General features: G+C 37.5%; 1 protein-coding gene across 1 annotated transcript; it reads left to right on the top strand.

The window, feature by feature from the left end:
* Positions 1–6,900: 6,900 nt before the first annotated feature.
* On the top strand, positions 6,901–20,967 carry gorasp2 (golgi reassembly stacking protein 2). Its single transcript, XM_015388676.1, has 10 exons — positions 6,901–7,057; positions 12,953–13,033; positions 13,115–13,318; positions 13,407–13,493; positions 14,380–14,510; positions 16,886–17,006; positions 17,086–17,218; positions 18,341–18,427; positions 19,319–19,432; positions 20,397–20,967. Exons 1-10 carry the CDS (start codon positions 6,995–6,997, stop codon positions 20,597–20,599), a joined length of 1,224 nt encoding a protein of 407 aa, XP_015244162.1. The 5' UTR covers positions 6,901–6,994; the 3' UTR covers positions 20,600–20,967.
* The last annotated feature ends 71 nt before the right edge of the window (positions 20,968–21,038 follow it).

The raw sequence follows: 21,038 nt of genomic DNA, 5'->3' as shown, positions 1-21,038 counted from the left end.
ATTAGTCAGATTAATCACCCCTAGGAGACTTTTTTTAATGACTGATAATTTCCCATCTGAGTTTCATGAACCTCCAGAGCCATTTCCCTCATTTCTCCCTCTCCTCACCCTTTTTGTCATAAAATGCATTCGACTGTGATCTCTTAACATTTACCCCCCTCCCCAACTCCCGCAGAGCCTATTTGAAGGATCTGCCTCGCTGTGTTTTATCTCGACACACTCACAAAAAGATCGACTGACTGTTTGAGCGGCTCTCCTCCCTTCCTCCACCAGGCCGACGCTATTTCTTTGTTTCATGCTTCAGTGCAGCAATCATTACAGACCTGATGTCAATGGAGGCTTTGTGAGGCTGCAATGAACAAAGGGGTGGAAGGAGCAGCCACTGAAAATCACCTCTGCACTCCCCTCTAAAGGGGGAGTCAATTCAGCTTTTGTTTAGTAATATTTCAATGATTCTACCTTTGAAGGTTAAATGTTCCTAAAGTATAATAATACGGCTAATTTCGGAGGCAGCTGCAGGAGAATAAAATGATTGAATGCAAATGGAGCAGGTTTTACCAGCACCTGCAGTCAGTCACGGTCTAGTAGGTTTCAGACTAAATCAGCTCATAATATGTGTCATTTAACCTGTGAAATGCTGAATCAAGTTTTATCTAAAATGGTAATGTTGGAAACTGAAGAAGAAAATGTTACTGATGAAAATGCATGATAAATATTTATAGTAGAAGTGTATTCCTATGTATTGTAAACAAATTTAGAAAAAGAAAAGGTTCATTTTAAGCTCTTTTTATTGTGTTAATGTCTCTGAACTGTTAAGCTTGTTATGCAAATATTTTTATTATCTTATCTCAAATAAATCTGCAGAGGTTGGACAAAGCCATTTTTATGTGGGTCTCAAGTAAGTTTCAAGTCTTTATCATCAAGTCTTTAGTAAAGACGGTCAAGTCAGAGTTGATTTCAAAGTCTGTAAATTCAAATTTTAAGACCTTTTAAATTTCTTGAAATAAAAAATTAAAATTGCGTATCTATATATTTTTTATTTCTAATTTGAGTTCATCTAATTTGCTGTGCTGAGGCTCATGAACACTTACAAAAAGAGAAAGATAGTCTGGGTTTGTTAGTATGGGATGAGTATAACAAATTAACAGTGTGCACTTCTTAAATAATAGATTTTTTAAACTTTAGATTTTGGGTAATATGCCATATATTTTGAAATAAATAGATTCAAATCCAATATGTGATCCAAGACACTGGAGAAAAAAATCTTAGAGCGAGAGAGTGGGATCTCTTTTACCATTATCTGTTGTAAAAAATAGCATCAGAGCAAATTACTTAAAAAAGCTCAACAAGCTGATAAAGAAGGCTGGCTCTGTTCTAACAACTCGTCTAGAACATCTGGAGTTAATTTCACAGAAAATATTTTTTATGAAATGAAGAATATCAGGACAACAGTGAGCATCCTCTTCAGAAGATTGATAAACAATGACAGTGTCTTCCTTCACTCTTATCAAGCCTATGGCCTGATACTGACATGGGTCTCTGTGTATTATTATTATTATTATTATGTGTGTGTGTAGGACATCATTGTACGTGATGTGCCGGCAGCTTAATTTTCTAGACAAAGGTTAATGGGAAAAACAACTGGGTCTTAATACAACAATAATACAGATGATGGGGGAAAAAAAACAGATTCTGACTTACAGATGAGAAAACTGACTGGCTCTTAACTACCGGGAGGGTTGATAAGTGGCATTAGAACAAGCTGTGATTAATCATTGCAATGCAGAACAGCTTGGGAGAAATCCAAACTGTCAATGTTTGTGTGAAACTTTTTAGGACCCAAAGGGAGAGATAAGGAGGCAGAGGTGAGTATTACCACAGGAAACTGAGACAGGAACAAAAATAAATTAAATAAATTAGGAGACGTCAGGGAGAAACAACACATGGGGAGCAAGCAATAAAGCAACAAAACAACAAGAAACCAGCAATGAGGAACTGGTTTATATATAGAGTAACAGAACAAAGGATGGGCTAATGAGCTGATATGGAGCAGGTGTGAATTGCATTTATGTTCCTGGGTAGAAACAACTCATATGCAGGTAATCTGAACTAAACTGTCATAAGACAACTGCATATGTTTTACTAGAAAAATAAAAACTGTCCATGTTTGCACAGGAGAAAATCACAAAAGTAGATAGGTTCAGATTGCACACAGAATTTAACAGAAGAATTCCAGAGACGAAACAAATATTGTGGAGGAGGAGAATGAACTTGAAATCTCACTTTCTCAACTGAGAAAGACAGCCATACTGTACATGTGAATTATTTTGGATACAGAAACAATGTGTATAATTATAACAAGATTATAAAAATGTTTGGTTACATGTGGAACATCAGGGAAGCTTCTATCAGGGGTTTAGTTTTTGAAACGTCTCTTTTTTTCTCCATTTTTTTTTTTACTATAAAGCTTTTTCTTTAAACTTAATCTAATTGAATTAAGAGGACACAAGTTTTATTAATATCATCTGCACACATTTTTTCCTTGTTTAAAAGGTGAAAAAGGCAATAACATGATGGTAAAGACTAGAGCAGGGGTGCCTAAGTCCAGTCCTCCAGAGCCACCATCCTGCATTTTCCTTCCCCAACACATCTAAATCAAATGGCTAAATTCCTTCAGCATGTCATTAAGCTCAACAGAGGCCCAAAACTGAGCCACTCATATTTTTCAGGCGTGTTAGGGGACGGATGCATCTAAAAGTGTCAGAATGGTAGCATAACAGAACTTCACATGGGCATAGTTTGGTTTGTGACCATAAATGGGTCACATATCAGCAAGAGGTCTTGAAATCCCCTAAAGGAATCATACTAAACTTTAAAAAGTATAATGATTAAGCATATTTATATGTTTGAGTGTATCAAAACATCCCTTATAAATAGAAAAATAAATATTTTGGTTGTTGAGGATGTTTTTTATTTCTATCATGAGACCATTCTGGTGCTTTTTTGTGGGTCAGAGGCTGCAAAGTTTAGGAGCTTATTTTATAGGGTAGCAGTTTTTGCCAACTTCTCATTGAACACACACGAAGAAAGCAACAGAAAACTTATTTAAGACATAACTGACTTTCTTCTTCTCTTTCTCTCCCTCTCTTTTTCTCTCATAAATCAAAGAGTCTTGTCAATCCCGCTCTGTGCTAAATATATCTCCCGCCTTTGGGAATCACTGCCACATTAGTTTCCTGATAGATACTGATGCTCCCATTGTGTGATAGGGAAGTCTAATGAAAAGATGATATTAAGTGCCGGCAGCCTTCCAGCTCTTCCTCCTACCTCACCCACACACACTTCACACACACATACAGCTTAGTAAACAATCTACTTAAATTACCTTTAACCTTGTATCATCATTATTTTTATCTTAATAACATTCATTTTTCTTGTGAGGGTGCTTGATTTTTGAAAAGGAAAACTCATCTATATATTAATTTGTCTTAATGTACCAACATCATTTGGGCATTTTGTCAAAATGCAAATTTGATTTCAACACCTTGTGGCCTGTTTGCTGAACTAATTATAATTGCGCATCCACAGCTTGATTGATCTTCGTGGGGACCAAATGTTAAGGTGTAAATTAATTGTCCAGAGAAAATAACTTAACCATCTCAGCTTAAATTTTTTAAAGTAGTAAAACTCCTCGGTATGAAAAGGACATGATGCCTGGGGCAGAAATACTGCAGCCTTCTGACAAGAAAACAATATAATACAGCCATATATGTTATATATGCTTGATGGAAAAAAGATGGAAGATTTTAACACTGTTTTATGCTCAATCAGAGAATTCTCCTGCTAAAAAAACAATGATCCAAACTAGAAGACGATGCTCAGATGATTAGTGTATTAATTTTTATGTGATCAACTAACTAACTTAAAATCTGGAAAAATTTGGTGAGTACAAATACTGTTGGAAGGCACTATAAAATGTAAAGCAACTACACAAACTGTCTTTCTTCATGCATGCTTTTTTAAAATCCAGTCTGCATTGGATCTCTGCCTCCCTGTGCAGCAGCCTCAGCCAGCCAAGAGCATTTATCTATTAGACAAAAATATCCTCGACCTACAGATGTACAGCAGACGTAAGCCTCTGACTCTGACATTAATGGCTCAGGATGTTTGTAGCTACAGCTTTGCTTGCAGAAAAGCAGTCCTGTATTTGTGTCTCTTTGAGAGGAACTGGATGGATACAGACTGTTGGCTTGTGATCTGCAGCCCAGATTTCTGTGGAAATAAAAGTAATAGAGCACAGTGGTGATGCACTTTTTGTTTCATTGATTGTAAATTCTTGCTGGAGCTCTAAATATTAACTTTATTGCATTGATCCAGATCCTAATGCTCTGGCATCACCAAGTAGCTGCAACTCTAGAATTGATCAAATGCTTGAAAGGGCAAAAATAAAATACAACACCGGCACCACTCGAAAAGAAATAAACAGTTACAGAATGTATCTAAAGCATAAGAAATAAAATATTCAAATATGATGTGGCCATCTTTTGTTTTAATTTTTTTTCCTGAGATATTTATTTGGTACAGAAAAAAAGTAAAAGTATTTGATTTTACTAAATCGATTGCGATATACAGTCATTAACACTTTTATTTCAGCTTAAACCGGCAGTTTGATGGGACACATGTATTAGTTCTAGATGGTCTGCAGTTAATCTGGTTTATGCTAGATGGCAGCATTGTCTTGATACTGATGATCACCTGTTTCACTACCATTTAAGCAAACCCCACTGAGAGCTTTAAAATGTTTAGGACTTGGGTATCTCAGGACTTACATTGTTAATGATGATTATATGCAACTCAAAACCCCATTTGTTAATTTGCTCATAGGTGTGATGAAAATGCATCATTATATTGTGGAAGCAGCAAGGAGTGTAGATGTACTTTGAGGAGGTAATTAAACACCATCCAGATCTAAGGTTAGGAGAAGGTACAGACAAACTGGGTACTTCATGAGCTCAGGTAGATCAAGCAACTTGTCAATGGATAAGAAAAAAAAACTAAAACTAAAGAGAAAGGTGTTGATGAAGAAATATATATGGAAATTATGAGTTTGATGTCACTGAAAAAACCATGGAAGTTTTATTTTTTTTCCGAAATTGATTAAAATTAACACTAGAGATCATTCAACAACAGAAAAAACAAACAGCAAAGGGGAATTAAATGCTATTTAGCTCATATTATAGGGGTTGATATTGCACCAAAGTATGATGAAGAGGAAGCTGAGGGTTTTCCATCATGTGTTTAATTTTTCTTTGTGAAATTTTCTGCAGAGTTTTCAGATTAGTTTTTCATTACCCTGTTGCTGCTACCTATCAGATTCTGGCAGGTCATATCACACTGTCCTCAACAGAATTAAAGATAATTATCCTCATGCTGCAGATAGGTTATGCATTCATTTACAAGGCGATAGGCAGAAATATATTGACAGCTCCTGAAATAATATAGATAATGAATTAAAGTATTATTATTATTGTTATCAAAGCTACACAGTAAATGTTGCATTGTTAAAGTAACACTTTAAGAGTAAATTTGGTCTCACTCTGACTTAGTCAGAGGTAAATGTTAAGTATTATTATTATTATAATTCCAAGACTATCTAATTAATTAATTGAACTTTATTGATCTCACATTGGAGAAAGTTACCTCTGCATTTAACCCATCCCCATGGGGAGCAGTGTGGGGTTAAGGGTCTTTGCTCAGGGACCTATATAGTGGCAATCCAGGGGAATTAACTCAGAACCTCAGGATTTCAATCTCTATGCCCTAACCACTAGGCTGCCTCTCCCCCTACTTTATTTAACCCTTATTCATAATGTTTCTTCATTTTCATATCTTCAGATTCAATCTGCACTTAGTGTGTGCCAAAACTACCAGAGAACCACCATGCTATTATTTTTTTTTAACAATCTGCACAGTGGAGGAAGAGCAGTATGAAGATATAACACAGTAGCAATATTTTTTTCTTTTATGGTTTTTGAGTAAAATGTTGTATTTTCTACTATTCTTCTGACAAGGAACCTGAGTAGTTGTTATAAGGCTTTTAATTGCACCAATATACACCTTAACCAACATACATGGAATGTCTATTGGTTACAGTCCTTGTTTACCCTTTATAGGGCAGTTACCATTTTTGATCACTTGCATACCTCTTACAAATGGAGCCCCCCCCCCACACCCCCACCCCATCCCTCAGTGAGGTCTAGAAGAACAAGATCGATATCCAGCCATTCAGCAAAGATACTGCTACATGGCTGTACATCTCATTTTGACATTCGACCGATTAGATGAGCCCTAGAATGATATATTACCTACTGTAAATTAAGCTGAAAAGAAAGTTAACAAGTCAAAAAAGGTAAAAAGCTAATTAAAAAGTTAATAAGCCTTGTTAACAATTATATTTAGGTTAATAAACTAAACAATGTAAATGCCAGTATCAGCATTAATGCCTCTAAGATTATTTTGGACCAAAAATGTGTTTCTTTCTCTCAGAGTTTTTCATGAATTTCTTATTAAAGCACTTTTGTTTTTCTTAATATATTCGAGAAAATTGGCGTTGTTATTACATTAATTTTTGCCATTAAAATATCCATATTTTTAATGTTATAAAGGTAATAAGGTCTTTTAACTGTTCTTGAAAAATATAATATTTTACCTGAGCTTTCACATTAATAGAAGAAAAAAAGGAAAATACATAATGCTGAATTAGTGAAATGAATAAACTCGTCCAGCTGGTTGTGATTTACAAAGATGAACCCGCGTGTCTTATTTTGGAGTCGGTGACATCACAGCTGGGGAGACGTTGCCATGGCAGCTGGCAGGGAGGAGGGAGGACTGCAGCACAGGAAGTGCAGCAGCAGCAGCAGCAGCAGGAATCACGACATGACCTGTCCCAGAGCCTCCTGTTAAAACCAGCGCAGGTATCCGGATCCAGGGGAAGATGGGGGGCTCTCAGAGCGTCCAGATCCCGGGGGGAGGATCCGAAGGTTACCACGTCCTCCGGGTAAGAGCAGCTGTATTATCAGCACAGCTGCTGTGTTTTTTTTTTTAGCCCAACTAACATTAATGTCTCTCTATCGCGGTGCAGTGGTTAGGATTTGGCAGGAAACTGATTATAGTGCATTTCCACGTGGATTTAAACGGAAATCTGAATGAAAACAGCCGCTCCTGGTTCATGTGAGGCCGATCACCGAGGCTGGCATTGAGACGCTTGTTCAGATTGGATCATAGCGCACAGGAACAGTCATTGATTGAATATAAATGAACTGAAATGAACTGTTGGACGTGCTGGCTGCCTGTTTGTGCAGTTATTATCATAGCAGCTCTGAGGACGTTACCTGTGCATGGGGCCAGACCAACCGGTGGGGCCACTAGGTGACTAATAGAGAAGGGAGTGTCTTGTCTCCACCTGGTCTATTCTGTATGGAGGTGATTCTAAGGACTGTTTATCTACACCAGATGAGCTCATCACTTTACTGAGGAGCTGCATGTCATCCTGATTTAAGATTTCCACAGGGGAGAAGTGATCATTTTGAAATTCAGCTTTAGTCAAACAGCTGTGTTTGGAAGGAGGCAACTGTCAGTGGCGGATCTAGACCAAATGTACCAGGGGGCCAGGAGGGGGCCAGCGTTTTTTTTTTTTTCTTTTGGGCCCTGAAAGGCTTGAATTGAAAAAAAAAAAACAGGGCAAGGGATTTAAATATATTAAGCTAGCTGTGTGAAGTGTAATTTCTATTTAATTAGGTTTAATTAAAATTCTATTTCTTATTAGGTCAATATACATTTATAATTCAGGAAGTTTACATATTTTTGATGAATTTCAGTAAAACTTACAGTTTCTATAAAATCTGAAATATAACTCAAGAAAAACTGATAAATTCGGCTGTAAAACAGAGCATTTTTTTATTTGTTTTGAGAAAAATATTTAGCAGATGAAAACCGGATCCTATCTCAACACCGCTGAAGCTATCACCTTATTGTTTTTTAAATAATTAGTAAACAGATTTTGTAAAGAAAAAAAATGAAATAGATCCAAAGAACCTATCAGTTACCATGTCTGTTCCAGCGCATCATTTGCTGTATAGTTAAAGAGTATAGAGACTCTAAAATATGCCTTTAGCTGACAGAGCAACCCAATTAGAGCAGTAAATATATCAAAATTGTTAAAAAAAAATATATATATATATAAACATTTAAGATAAATGTTCTTTTAGGAACCTTTGGTTATCCGATTAACCGATTCATCGAAAAAATAATCAACAGATTAATGGAGTTTTCACCAGGCCCAGTTTAGTGCTATTTTAAAAATATTTAAGTGTACTTTGTTTTATTCAAGAGGCCGTATTATGCGGTAAATTTTTTTTGGGACCACATGCAAAAATAGTGGAGATCCACCGATCCAGTTTATTCCAATCTGATATTGATACCTGGGCTGAGCAGATCAGTCAATATGGGTTCAGAAATTGTGAGTGAGACATATATGTTATGTTATATGAGTTAAAGCTTAATGCTGTGTTCAGGCTGGATAAGGTGTCAGCGGTGAGTGCGATGGATTCATGTAGAATTCCTCTGCAAACTGCGTTGTGAAGTGGCCGGTGGTGAATCCCACGCCATGACAGTGTTCATTATTCTGCTCTCACCTCGTGCTACTAGATAGAATTGAGGTCTGGTCAAACAGCAATACCACGTGGCGAGAGTGGAGTGGTGATTGATGAAGTTGAAATGAGCCAAATTTTGTTGTAAAGTTGCGACATGGCAGTCAATCAGGGACTGGTTCTAGGCTTAACTTTTTTTTTTCACAAAAAAATAAAGTGAAAATAAGGAAGGTTTCACAAGGTTTTTAGATGGCTTTTAAAAAGATGTTTTAATTTGGTGCTAGGAGGGCTGTTCATCATCCTCCCTTACCTCCAGCACAGACCCCAGTCATTCACTCTCCACTGCCCAGCATCAGTGCTTTCTACATAGGTAGGTCTACAAGAAAGTACAGCCAATACGACCATCATTCAGATGCAGCTCTGGATGAACCAAAGTGATTTTTTTTTTTTTTTTTTTTTTTTTTTTTTTTAGAGCTTTTGGGGTTTTTCCAAAACAATGATGGTCTCCTCAAGGCTATTCAAAAGTTGGTCATAGAGAAAAATGTAGCACTAGTTCTTTATGTTAAGTTTTACCTATGCTTTTATTGTGAAAAGACCACAAGAGACCTTGACAGGAAATGCTTTGCGATTGCCAGGGTTAAAGGCAGATCCAAAGCAAAGGGTCTTGGAGGCTGGTGATTAACTAAATATAAAAAAAAATTCCAGCCATTAAATAAGGTAAACATGCCAACTATTATATTCAGAATCAGCACAGGAATGACATGTGATGTTATACAATAACTTTATATCAGGAAAAGAGAGCAGCACTAACCTCTTCTAGGATGGTGACATCATCTGCCGTATTTTAAAATAATGCTATCTTAAAAACCAAATTGTACTAAGAATAGTTTTACCTGCACAAATGAAGTAGCACTGAAAAAGTAGGCTAGATCATTTTTATTAAATTCTGACGCTTAATGAGGGGATAGATGACCTCTGGGTGACCTAAAAAATAATCTTTAATATCTCTAAAACAGCAGCACATGTGATCTTATTAAATTTTATTTATTTTATTGTTTTTCTAATTTTTACCAATGACTATTTTAAAAGCACAAACCTGTACCAAAGAAGCAATAACCATACATTTGTATATTTGCTGAGTTTTTCTCACATCAGTAGGGTGTCAGCTTTGTGCAGCTGAAGCCCCTCCTACTTGATGATGCAGTCCAGGGTGTAAACACTGTGCATCTGAAATGCAGACTGGTGAACTCCCCGCAGGGCTCGCGGAAATCAGATAGAGTCGGTAATAAAATGCTGTCAGCCATCATTATGAAGTAAATTTAGACAAACTTCATTCTAGAAGCTGAAAGTAAATAAAGCATAAAAACTCCATCATATCCCTTTTTCTGTATAAATCAACTGAAAGATGACTTAATAATCTAAAAACCAGGATCATCAATATCCACTTTGCTCCTCTATACAGTAGACTATGCAATAGGATTTCTCACACTTTATATGAAATCAAAAATATAAAAAAAAACAGATCATATATTTTCCAATTAGTTCACATGGCTAGCCTCCTTTCAGTCTTTTTCAATTCGTTTAAAGCTGTTTGAAGTTATAACATCTAAACAAATCTTGACATCCTTTACTGTGGCTTATCTATTAGTGATTATTTAGTTGGATTCATTATCACCCGTATTGATCAAATTCAAGGATCTTAGCATTTCATGCAATGAAATAAGGCAAAGACGTTAAGAAATCAAGCAGAAGTTTGACATCTATGACTACTGGGCGTAGTATAGGTAATATTAAAGTGGTAAAGAAAAACACATCCATCGTATTTTCAGACAAATGCTAATTTGTTTTTTTTTTTCTATACAATAGCCGTGAAATATTATCCAGCGCTAACCAATGCAACAATTAACAGAAATTTTGAGGTTTTAAGAGTTAAAAGCTGTTAAGTCCAACTTGTTTTGGATGCAATGCTTTATATGGGCAAAGACCAATGTTTCTTTTTAAGCTTTATGTGTTTACTGATATTTTAAGGTTAAGATGCTATTCAATGATAAATAAAAAAAATGGGTGGCATTTTATTGTGGTGATTGTTAAAGGAAGAGTGAACACCATGGAGAGATGTACAGAAACAGCCCAAAGCCTTTTAAGCCTTCACTAATGGGTCTGGTGAGAGATTTAGAGGCATCCAAAGAATTGGGAGATCTTTGCTTTCTATGAAAAACTGAAGGCCAAACTGAAGAGTTGTCATAGAGGACAAAGAAACAAACTAAAATATATGGAGTACTGTTCTTTTGGACAGATGTGCCTAAGATTGAAATGTTTTTACACCAGAACAGAGGAAATTTAATATAAATCAAGAGCAGCTCTCTGAGAGAAATAACCTCCTACTCACACTGAGAAGCAGGGTGGGGAAAGTGTTATGGTTTGGGGGTCCTTTCGTGCTGTAGGTTATGCCTGTTCAGCACCATAGATCCTGCTTACAATCTGTCATGAATCAGAAGGTGCTTCAGAAGAACTGTGACGACCAGAAGTGCACCTCGATGCATACGATGGTCCAAAAATCGCATTCAGTCATCCAAGGTCTAACTAACCTAGCTTTTGACACATCACCCCAAAGGACTTTAATCTGGGATAAATTAAGGTAATCTCAGTCTAATGATTTTATCAGAACATCTTAGTGAATTTGTTTTTTGTCGCATTTAACAAAAAACATGACCAAATGGGTTACTGCATTTTATAGTCTGATTATATACTATTGTGATGTTTCATACCAGTTTTGCCAGCAGTGATAACAACAAATTTCCCTTACATTATGCTGGCCTAATGTCTGTTTCTTAACATTAGTTTTCCAAAATAAAAGTTGGCCAAAAAATGTGAAAAATGTGCATATGAGCATTTACTGCTGTAGGAGGGAACGCGATGAGCAGTTTGGCAGAAAAGGTCAATACAGTGATACCCTGAGGTCAGACCTCATGACAATGATGCTACATCTCACACTTAATTTAATTTAATTAAAGTTCATAGTAGAATTAGAAGACTGAAACTCAAACATGAGATCAAAATAGAAAATGTGAACTATATTTGATTGCACCAGAATGTTGGAGGGTAGATTATTTGTGCTTATTCAAAGAAAGAAAAAAAAAAGGACTTTGCAATGTTTTAATTAACTTTAATAAATTTTCTAGGATCATCTGAGATACTAATTGTTATACAGTTAAGGAAGTTAAATTAAATTAGGCCACACTGCAAAAAAGAAAAAAAATAAACAAAAAAAATCTTCTATTGGAACAAAAATTGAAGCAATTCACTGAAAAAAAACAGAATAACTGCCTTTGTTTTTTTGTAAGGCTAGTAGGTTCCACAGAGAGTCAGGGGGTAAGTAAGACCAATAACAAAGATTTTAATAGAAGTCCAAGAAGTAAAGGGTGGAAAAAAAAGGGTGAGAAAGAAAAATATTCTAGACACACATTCCTAAAGTCACACCTTTGCCTCTTAAAACAAATTGTTCTTTAACAAATTCCTGCAAGCATCAATGAGCTGAACCAACAAGGTAAAGGTGCAGTCAGCCAAAAGTCCTTCCTGGAGACGTCAGACTCCGATTAGGGTTTACAGAAGGTCAGGACTTCGAGCAATTTATGCCAGAGGCTGTTCCAAATAGGAAAGACGTATTTTCGCTTTTCACTATCTATAATCAACTGTTTGTGTTTCTGTATGTGCAGCCCGTGTCTCGCCCATGATTTTATCATTTCCTAGTGTAAATAATTACAATACAAACATGTAATCTGCAAAAATTGAAATATAAGACATTATATAGGTCATGTTGATGGTATATTTTACCTAGCTTTAGAGGGTAAGACAATTGAACTAAAATTATTTTTGTTTAAAATAATTTAAAACAACTGCCTTATTTCACTTATTTCAAGTGCATATGATCTGATACTCTAATTTTAAAGGTTAAAAAAATAGTAATTTTTCTGGCAGATCATTGTATGGGGATCTGCTCAAGTTAATGCCAAATAAACATAAACAAATAATCAGTCTATTCAAATGTATTTAGTTTTGTCTGGGGAAAAGGAAAGTATGTTTCTTTTGATCCTCTTGTTCTTCCTCCATCCTAATGTTTAAGCCTCACAAGAGTTGCCTCCAATAATCAATGTTTCTAAAATAAAATCTTTGAATAAGCATTTAGAATCTACTTTCGCTTCACATGTAGGAGCTGTTTCCAGATTGTCTTTCTGGTGGATGCCCATCTTCATGCTTTGGATGGTACACTTGTCTTAATCTGAAAATCCCTCTGACCTTTTCAGGTGCAAGAACATTCCCCGGGTTACCATGCAGGACTGGAGCCATTCTTTGATTTTATCATCTCTGTTTGCGACACTAGGCTGGTAGGTTTCCATCAGCTGGGCACGTCAAAAATATCCATTTCAAACATTGTTTTCAAAACAATAAAAATATTTCTTGAACAGAACAGGGACAACGACACCCTGAAAGAGCTTCTAAGAGTGAATGTTGAGAAGCCTGTCAAGATGCTACTATACAACAGCAAGACGCAATCTGTGAGGGAGCAGACCATCACACCCAGCAACACATGGGGGGGACAGGGCCTTCTGGGTCTCAGCATTCGCTTCTGCAGCTTTGAAAGAGCCAATCAAAATGTTTGGCACGTCTTGGTGAGTGTTTCCTGGCCTCTTTAAAGCTCTATTTTTTTCATCGGATCTATTGAACTAATGTTTCTGCATCTGCTGGTTTCATTTGGAGGAGGTGGAGCCGAACTCTCCAGCAGGCCTGGCTGATTTGAGGCCTTTCGTCGATTACATAATCGGAGCGGACACCGCCATGCGTGAGGTACCCTCTTTGCTGTACAGTGGCTTGCAAAATCCTTCAGACTCCCTTGACTCTTACACAAAATAAAAACAAAGATCTCTATAATTATTGGGATTTTAGGTCAGGCTGCAAGAGTGTAGAACTGAACTAAAATGAAAAGCGTACATGGTTTGCTAAGTTTTTTTTTCTTTAGAAATTAAGATCTGACAAGTGTGGCATGAGTTTATATTCTTTTCCCCTGATTTAAAACAGGTCAAGTTGCATGTCATTTGGTCCTTTGCCTCGAGGCAAGGAAGGTTTATTTATATAGCACAGTTCGGTGGTAATTCAAAGGGCTGTACAAGAGAAAAAAATACATTGCAGTGTCATAGGGGACACAAATAATTAAAGAGAACAAAGTGAATCAATAAAATAAATAGTCAAATCCTGATCACAGCTGACCTTTTTTTGCCCATTCTTCTCTGCAAAACAAGTTGTACTGTCAGATTTCAGAGAGAATCTGAGACCATCAGTTTTTGAAGTCTTTCTGTAGATTTATGTCTGGACTTTGACCGGACTGTTCTAACTTATGAGTATTCTTTAATCCAGGGTGTTTGATTGCACAGTCTGTACATTTAGGATTATAGTCAAGATTTTCTTTAAAGATTTGCACCTGTTTTTATCTTCATTCATTTTGCAAACAGCTCTGTTTGCTTTCAATGTACCTTCTAATAAATATAAAAAAAAAACTCTTTTTGAGCAGTTGATCACATTAGTTTAGGTTTGTTGTGAACAGAGTAAGAGGGTGCATGCTGCACTTTACACACTCCAATGAGTAAGTTCTATATTGTGCTAGTTTAACACTAAGTTTACTTTCTCCCGTTTGCAGCATATTCATACCTGGTCTGTATTTTTGTTCCTGGAACAGAGCGAAGACCTGTTTTCCCTCGTGGAGGCGCATGAGGGGAAGGAGCTGAAGCTCTATGTTTACAACACTGACGCTGATAACTGTCGAGAGGTGGTCATTACCCCAAACTCTGACTGGGGTGGTGAAGGCAGGTATGGTACTTGTAGTGAAAAATGATGCATCCACCTTTTTTGTGTTTCCCCATAAGAGCAGATAATAAATTCATTACTGTTTTTAAACGAACAGGAGAGGTTATCCTTCTGATCATTTTGCCGAGATGAAACAAAAGGTGCAGAACCTATTTGTTTCTGGTACTAATCTGACCCATTGTTCAGTCTTTAATGGCCACTCGCACCCTGACTGAAACAGAGCTTATTGACAAAAAAGCTGGAGGTGCACACATATGGTGTCTCCTACGAAACTCAATCATTGCGAAATGTTTAAGTGCCCAAGCCTGATGTCCTGTACCACCTTTAGCCATGAATAGAAAAAGACACTCCCCTGCTTAGTCATTTGTTCTCAAGCAGATCCTTTGTGCAACAGCTAGATATGAATGTGGGAAACGCCAAACAATGACACTCATCACTGACTCTGTACTATTTGTCAACTGGTACATCAAGTAGGACACATCTTGAAGGTCACCATGTGGCTGATTTGAAGATGACTGCCAATATAGGAATATTATCCAAGTAATGATATAAGTAACTGATTCTTCTGAATAGGATGTGAATCATGGCTCCATCTTTCCAAAGGGAGATCTCTGCCAATTAATATATTGTACGCTTGCATCTTGTTACTAATACTAATGTAATGAGCTCACACTCCTTCCAAACTGGTTTCACAGGCCCAACCTTTAAAAAATCCTCCCGCTTTTCATCGTCATCATTTTGACCTAGTTCATTAGCCAGCTGACTGTCAAGGAATGCTGGAAGCATTCCTTGACAAGAAAAGCTGACTTTTAACAATAAAAGCTGAGTTTTTTTTTTTTTTTGAATCCATGAAAGTGCTGAAAAAGATCTACCAGTTTTTATCAGCTGTGCATGAATCCTTCAAACTCACGCTAGGAGACAGTCAGAGAGGGGGGGAGACAGAGTGGGTCAGAGGTTTTCCAAAAGCAAGGTTTCTGTGGGGTATTCCTAACCCGCACTGGTCAGTATTTACCAAGTAAAGGAAGAGAGGTGGAAAGAAATGACAGAGTGAGAACAGAAAAATACTCCCTGATCCTTGCAGGCAACGATGGCTGTCCTATGCTGTCCACTCCAATAGATGAGCTGTGTACGAAGATCCATAGCCACAGACCAGTTAAGGTGTGAATTTATGCACCAGCAGCTACTGTGGTGTTTTAGAAACCAGAGCAGCCGTTCAGCGTCTGGTGAAGTTCGCGGCTCATGATACGTTTCAGGAACCAACACAACTTTAGGCAGCTGGTCATAATCTTCTGGCTAAAAAGCGTAGACCTGATAATAAAGTTAATATAAATGCTAATGGTGGATATAAATGTGTGATTTTAACTAATAACTTACATAAGATAGCAAACATAACTTAGCATAAGTGAGCTTGATATAAGGTAGTTTACATATATATTGCGGATTAGTTTAGTATAGTATGATGTGTTATAAAACATTAGACAAAATGTATAAAACATTAGACAAAATGAGCGTGTTCCAATTCAGGGGCTGCATCCTTCGAAGGACCCAGTTTATGCAGAGCTCTAAAGCAATGATGGCAGCAAGTAATTAATCCCAACCAATGGCTTCGGTTTTAATCTAATCCTTGAGGAACTGCAGCAGTCCAGTAGAGCTGAATAAAATTAGCTCATTTTGGCCCAAACTTTACTGAAAAATAGAATAAAACCTTTAAATTAGCCAAACATGACATTTTCAATATTTAAGGAATTCCGGGTTAAAACAAATTAAAAGTGTATTTTTGGTCCTAGAAAGAGCATTTTCTCAATTTTTATTCAGGATTTTGCCACCGCTGTCCACCACTGCTGCCGAAGCTTGACAAAACCGCTTGAAACTGCATTGAATCATGGGAAATGAGGGGCCAAGATGTATCCCCTGAAGGATCCTTCCCCAAGGAAGGATGCATTCTTCATTTTAGTTATGTATCCATTGCAATCGGAAAAAAACTGCATGTCCCAAAATCGGATGTCTTCAATAAATCAACTGTTTCTTATTTTAAAGTCACACAACAATGTTAACATGAATGATAACAGATTTGTTTAGATGAAGTTCGAAGCCAATTACAAAAGATCTTATACAGGATTTGAGTTGCAGGCAAAATGGTCCTTTTATTTTATTTCAGATGGAGCTGAGGTTTCCTGTTGACAAAAAGATCTCTCTAGTACTGGATTTGACTCTAAACTATTGATGTATTAAAGCGTGAAATAATTTAGTTTTAGCTTCATAGATTAAGTTACTTAGTTTTACTATATTTTAAATTAATGTAAGGACATTTTTTAGAAAAAAAAATTCTAAGCTGGAGTCTTTCTTGACTTATTTTATGTACCTTTGTGTTTACACAGTCTTGGATGCAAGATTGGGTTTGGTTACCTACACAGGATACCTACCATTAAAGAGGAAAAAAACTCTTGTTCACATAATCATAATGAAGCGCCACACACATCCAAAGACGGCTACACGGAGGTAGGTGAAAATTTTATGAAGTAACTCCATTCAGAAAAACAGCACTTGCATTGTCCTTTAAATAAATTGTGGTTACCAGGTCCAGCTCTCTGCTGTGGTTCCAACCGTTCCAGTTGTTGTGTCGTCGTCTGCTCCAACTGGATTAGAGCGACCTCTCAGCGGTTTGTCTGTCAGCTCTGAGCCAACAGCTGTCCTGATAAACCCACCAACAGGTGAAACATTGATTCTGATTCTTAGACATTTAAAAAATCTAACTTTCAAATGAGGGACTCAGCAGTCCTGCACTACAAAAGTGTTTAAACTTAAAGGCACACTATGCAACATTTTTCAGTTAATTAATGTGTTCCATAACGTTATGGATGATTAAATGAGTCGTTTCAGGTTGAACAAAGGTATTCTCGGCCGCCCTGGTGGTCTGTGGGGGAAATACTGCACTTGCAACTGCAGGAGCACCGACCCGCACCCACAGGCTCAGAAGTCTCGTGAGAGTCAGTGCAAAAGTGTGTCTGACACGCGTTGGGTGGAGCTTCACTATCCTTTCTCTGCCTTGCAGCTATATTTGCTGTGATCAGTGGGAATAAAGTAGTTTTAATATGTGTTTAAGTGAGAAAATACACCTGAAAACGTAATCAGTGCAGTCAGTTCATTCAGATTATTATCCTGCCTTCAATATTTTTTCTGTCGGAGCCGCTCAGACCCCCACATACCAGGGATGCGCCGACAGAAGGGATCCCTTCATCAGCAGCCTCTGACCGGGTTGCCTCCTCGCGGTTCACCACGGCAGCTGGTAGGTGTTTTTCATCTAAATAATCCAAACTGCATATTCTGCCGGCAGATTTCTGCATTTTTAGTTAATTTAGGCGTCAATAAACTGTTTAAGAGGAGTGATCATCAGCGCTGTGTCTCTCTCCCTGCGTCAGATGCTTAGCCCGATGCCCGACGCGCTGCTTCAGCTGCTCAGACGTGCTGCGCCTGCTGCTCAAAACGCGCCGCGGGACCTTTTGCTGCGCCTTGATGCGCGTCAACCATTGACTTTGCATGTAAACTCGCTGCTTCTGTCGCGCCAGCTACGTCCAGTGTGAACGCAGCATTAGTCATTCGCTGCTAAGCTCAAAACATCCGCGCCTGGCTTGACGGAGAAACCAGGAGAACAGCTGTGCATATTTATGACAGTGCACTTTTACTTTCGCCCTCTGGGGGGAGCCTTGCTGGAAAATCAACACCGGTTGCATAGTATACCTTTAAGATAAAAACACAAAATCATTTACATATAGGACATATGGATATGTTGCTGTCTGTGGTTAACATGTTATATTATGATGCTGTTATTTTAGGAAATCCTGTCACCCCTCCAGCCAACCATGTAATCCCCACACCGACCCTCCCTCTTCCTGTCAATGGTTGGTCTGCAACGCAACCAGGTTTGTTTTCTGGATTTCACATCACAACTGACCTATAGCGGCATCTAATCTCCAAACTGTAGATTAAGGTTTAGTGGTAAAATGAAAACATGTTCAGGTTTTTTTTTGTTTGTTTGTTTGATAAATTTCACAAACAAAGAGGTTCTTTTATAACTACATCAGGGTTTTTTTTAGGAATACCTGAGATACCATAACTGTTGATGTTACATGATAACATTTTCTGCTGAATCAAGGGAATCGTTGAAGGAGTTTCTCAGCAGGGATAAGGAAAATTATCTAAAAAGACAGTGAAGCCATGAATGGCTCCAGTTGGAAAGCGTAGGAACGCTTTCCAGCTTCAACCCTAAAGCCTAGGCTTTAGGGTTGAAGCTGGAAAGCCACAGCGCAGAAAGGGGAAGCTTCAATGTCCGCCACAAGATTCCAGAGGAATCAGGTGGTCGAAAATTCCCGAATGACTAAAAAAAGTCTTCCAGCAAGACTTGGTGAGAGCAAACTATGGGGTTTCAGTTCCCTGTAAGTGTGTGGAGTCTCTGAGGAACATGAATTTATTTGACCTTTAAAACAGGACAATGGTACCTTGCATATATCAACATTCTCCAAGGTGAGATTTACTAAGATGTCCTGGAAGGAACTAGAGTGTCAGTGAAAGTTATTTGACTCCAAACTTCAAAAGATGGCTGCTCCATTCAGAACCTGCTGTCTGCATCATCACAGCAGCTCATAACAGCAGAACAGTTCTATTGCGTTTATTAAAGAGGCTTTCCATGAAAGGGTTTGAGTAATATTAGTGATGTTGAACTATTTACAGTTTTATTCTTTTATTATTGCAAATAAAACTAAACTGCAGTGACTCTAAACTGTCTCAAAGCTGCTATGAATTATTTTACCCAGGCTTCATTCCACTTCCTGGAGGTCTTCCAGCCTTTTCTCATTCAACAAACCTAAACGCCACTTTGCCAGGTGTGGGTCGGGTTCTACCACCAGGACTTGGGATTCAGCAGAATGGTAGGTTCTACCCCAGTGTTCTTGGATTTTAAATTACTTTTTTTGTTTGTTTTTTATAAGGTTTAATTTTTCACTGAAATACCATGAGAGGACCAAAGCTGTATTAGGTGATTGTTTTTCAGACATCCTTTACGTTTTCTGCTATTGAACCATTTAATAAAATGCCTACATAGGAGGTTGAGGCCAACTTTTGACAGAAGATAGCTTTTTAGATTTCAGGAGCTTTTTGACCAGAGAAACTCATTGCAGTTGATGACATTATCCAAGGGTTCATTGTGACAGAAAGCTTGGTGGGCTAAAGCAAACAAATATCAGAAGCAACCAGGATTGGATACGAACATTGTGAGATGATCTAGTCAATATTCAGATTCTCCCTTTTTAGAGATTTTTTTTTTTTCACATGGATATTGTTTTAGATTATCAAATTAAAGTTAACATCTGACATAACAGCTTCAGGTGCTGTCCTGGATTAAGTGACTTCCTGGATTAATTTTCAATGTATTCTTGCAATAATATTGGTTGGCCGGTTACTTCTGGGAACATTTATTCCCTTCTACATTTATTCAAAAGGACCGTTGCTCCCTGAAGTCCCTAACCATATTAAATTCTGACTTTATTTCATTCATGGTATTAATTTTCTTTGGAAGGGTGCGTGTTGTCTCCTTTAAACATATTTTAGCCAACCTAATGTCGTCAGACAGGTTCCCTCCTGGGTATGATTACCTGCTCACTAAGTGGCAGGTTGGTTCAGATAGCTTGTTCCTCCTCTGTACACGACATTCTTTAAAACTGGATTTTTTTTTTATTTTTTTTTTTTTAAGATTAACTCTGATTTTAAAAATTAGGCACATTAAACAGATTTGGGGCAGAATGTTTCATAGAGCCATATTTGTACTATAGTTGTTTTAAATACTTAGCTTCCAAGTGAGCGCTTTTTAATAGACTTCTGTCTTGTGCTCTGCAGGTCTTCCTCCACTCAACTTTCCGGCCTCAGTTTCCAGTGTTTCTTCTTCTCCTCCTGATCCAACCATTGCTGTTAATTCATACGCCAACATATATCCCTCTTCAACTATTCATATGAACAGTTTACTGACCCAAAACTCCAACCAGTCATCAGTCTCCAACTCTGGATCAATGAATTTCACAGTGACTGTGGACTCGTCGTAGCACAGAGCACCTGATAAAGGCGACACCTTTCCCTCATCTTCTGCATCATAAGCAGGTGCTGCTCCACTTGGCTCACAAATTAGTTGCACAACAACTTTGTTTGCATAGCAGCTCCTGGTGGAGACTGAAGAAACTTCAGATGAATTTAAAGATTTTTACTAAACTGAATTAAAACATTGCTGGTACTATGCAGTTTCACTTTTCTCAGATGCCAATCATAAGATGTGGTCAATTTGAGTGTGGATGTCGGTATCATTTCATTTTAGTGGTTAGACTATTAAAAAAACTTACAAGTTAAATTAAGCTGCAGAGGATTTTGCAGGTTTGTTTAAAGTGTTATACCATCATTGATTGCAAAAAAACAGTAAAGTTTGATATAATCTTGACTGGTGATTCTGGTGTTTTGGTTTCTCCCAATTTATTTTGTCCTGTGGGTAAA

This window comes from Cyprinodon variegatus, unplaced genomic scaffold, assembly GCF_000732505.1.
Source record: "Cyprinodon variegatus isolate N-32 unplaced genomic scaffold, C_variegatus-1.0 Scaffold432, whole genome shotgun sequence".
Lineage (NCBI taxonomy): Eukaryota > Metazoa > Chordata > Actinopteri > Cyprinodontiformes > Cyprinodontidae > Cyprinodon > Cyprinodon variegatus.
Note: the sequence above shows the minus strand (reverse complement) of the source record. Positions and strands in the feature narration are given on the sequence as shown.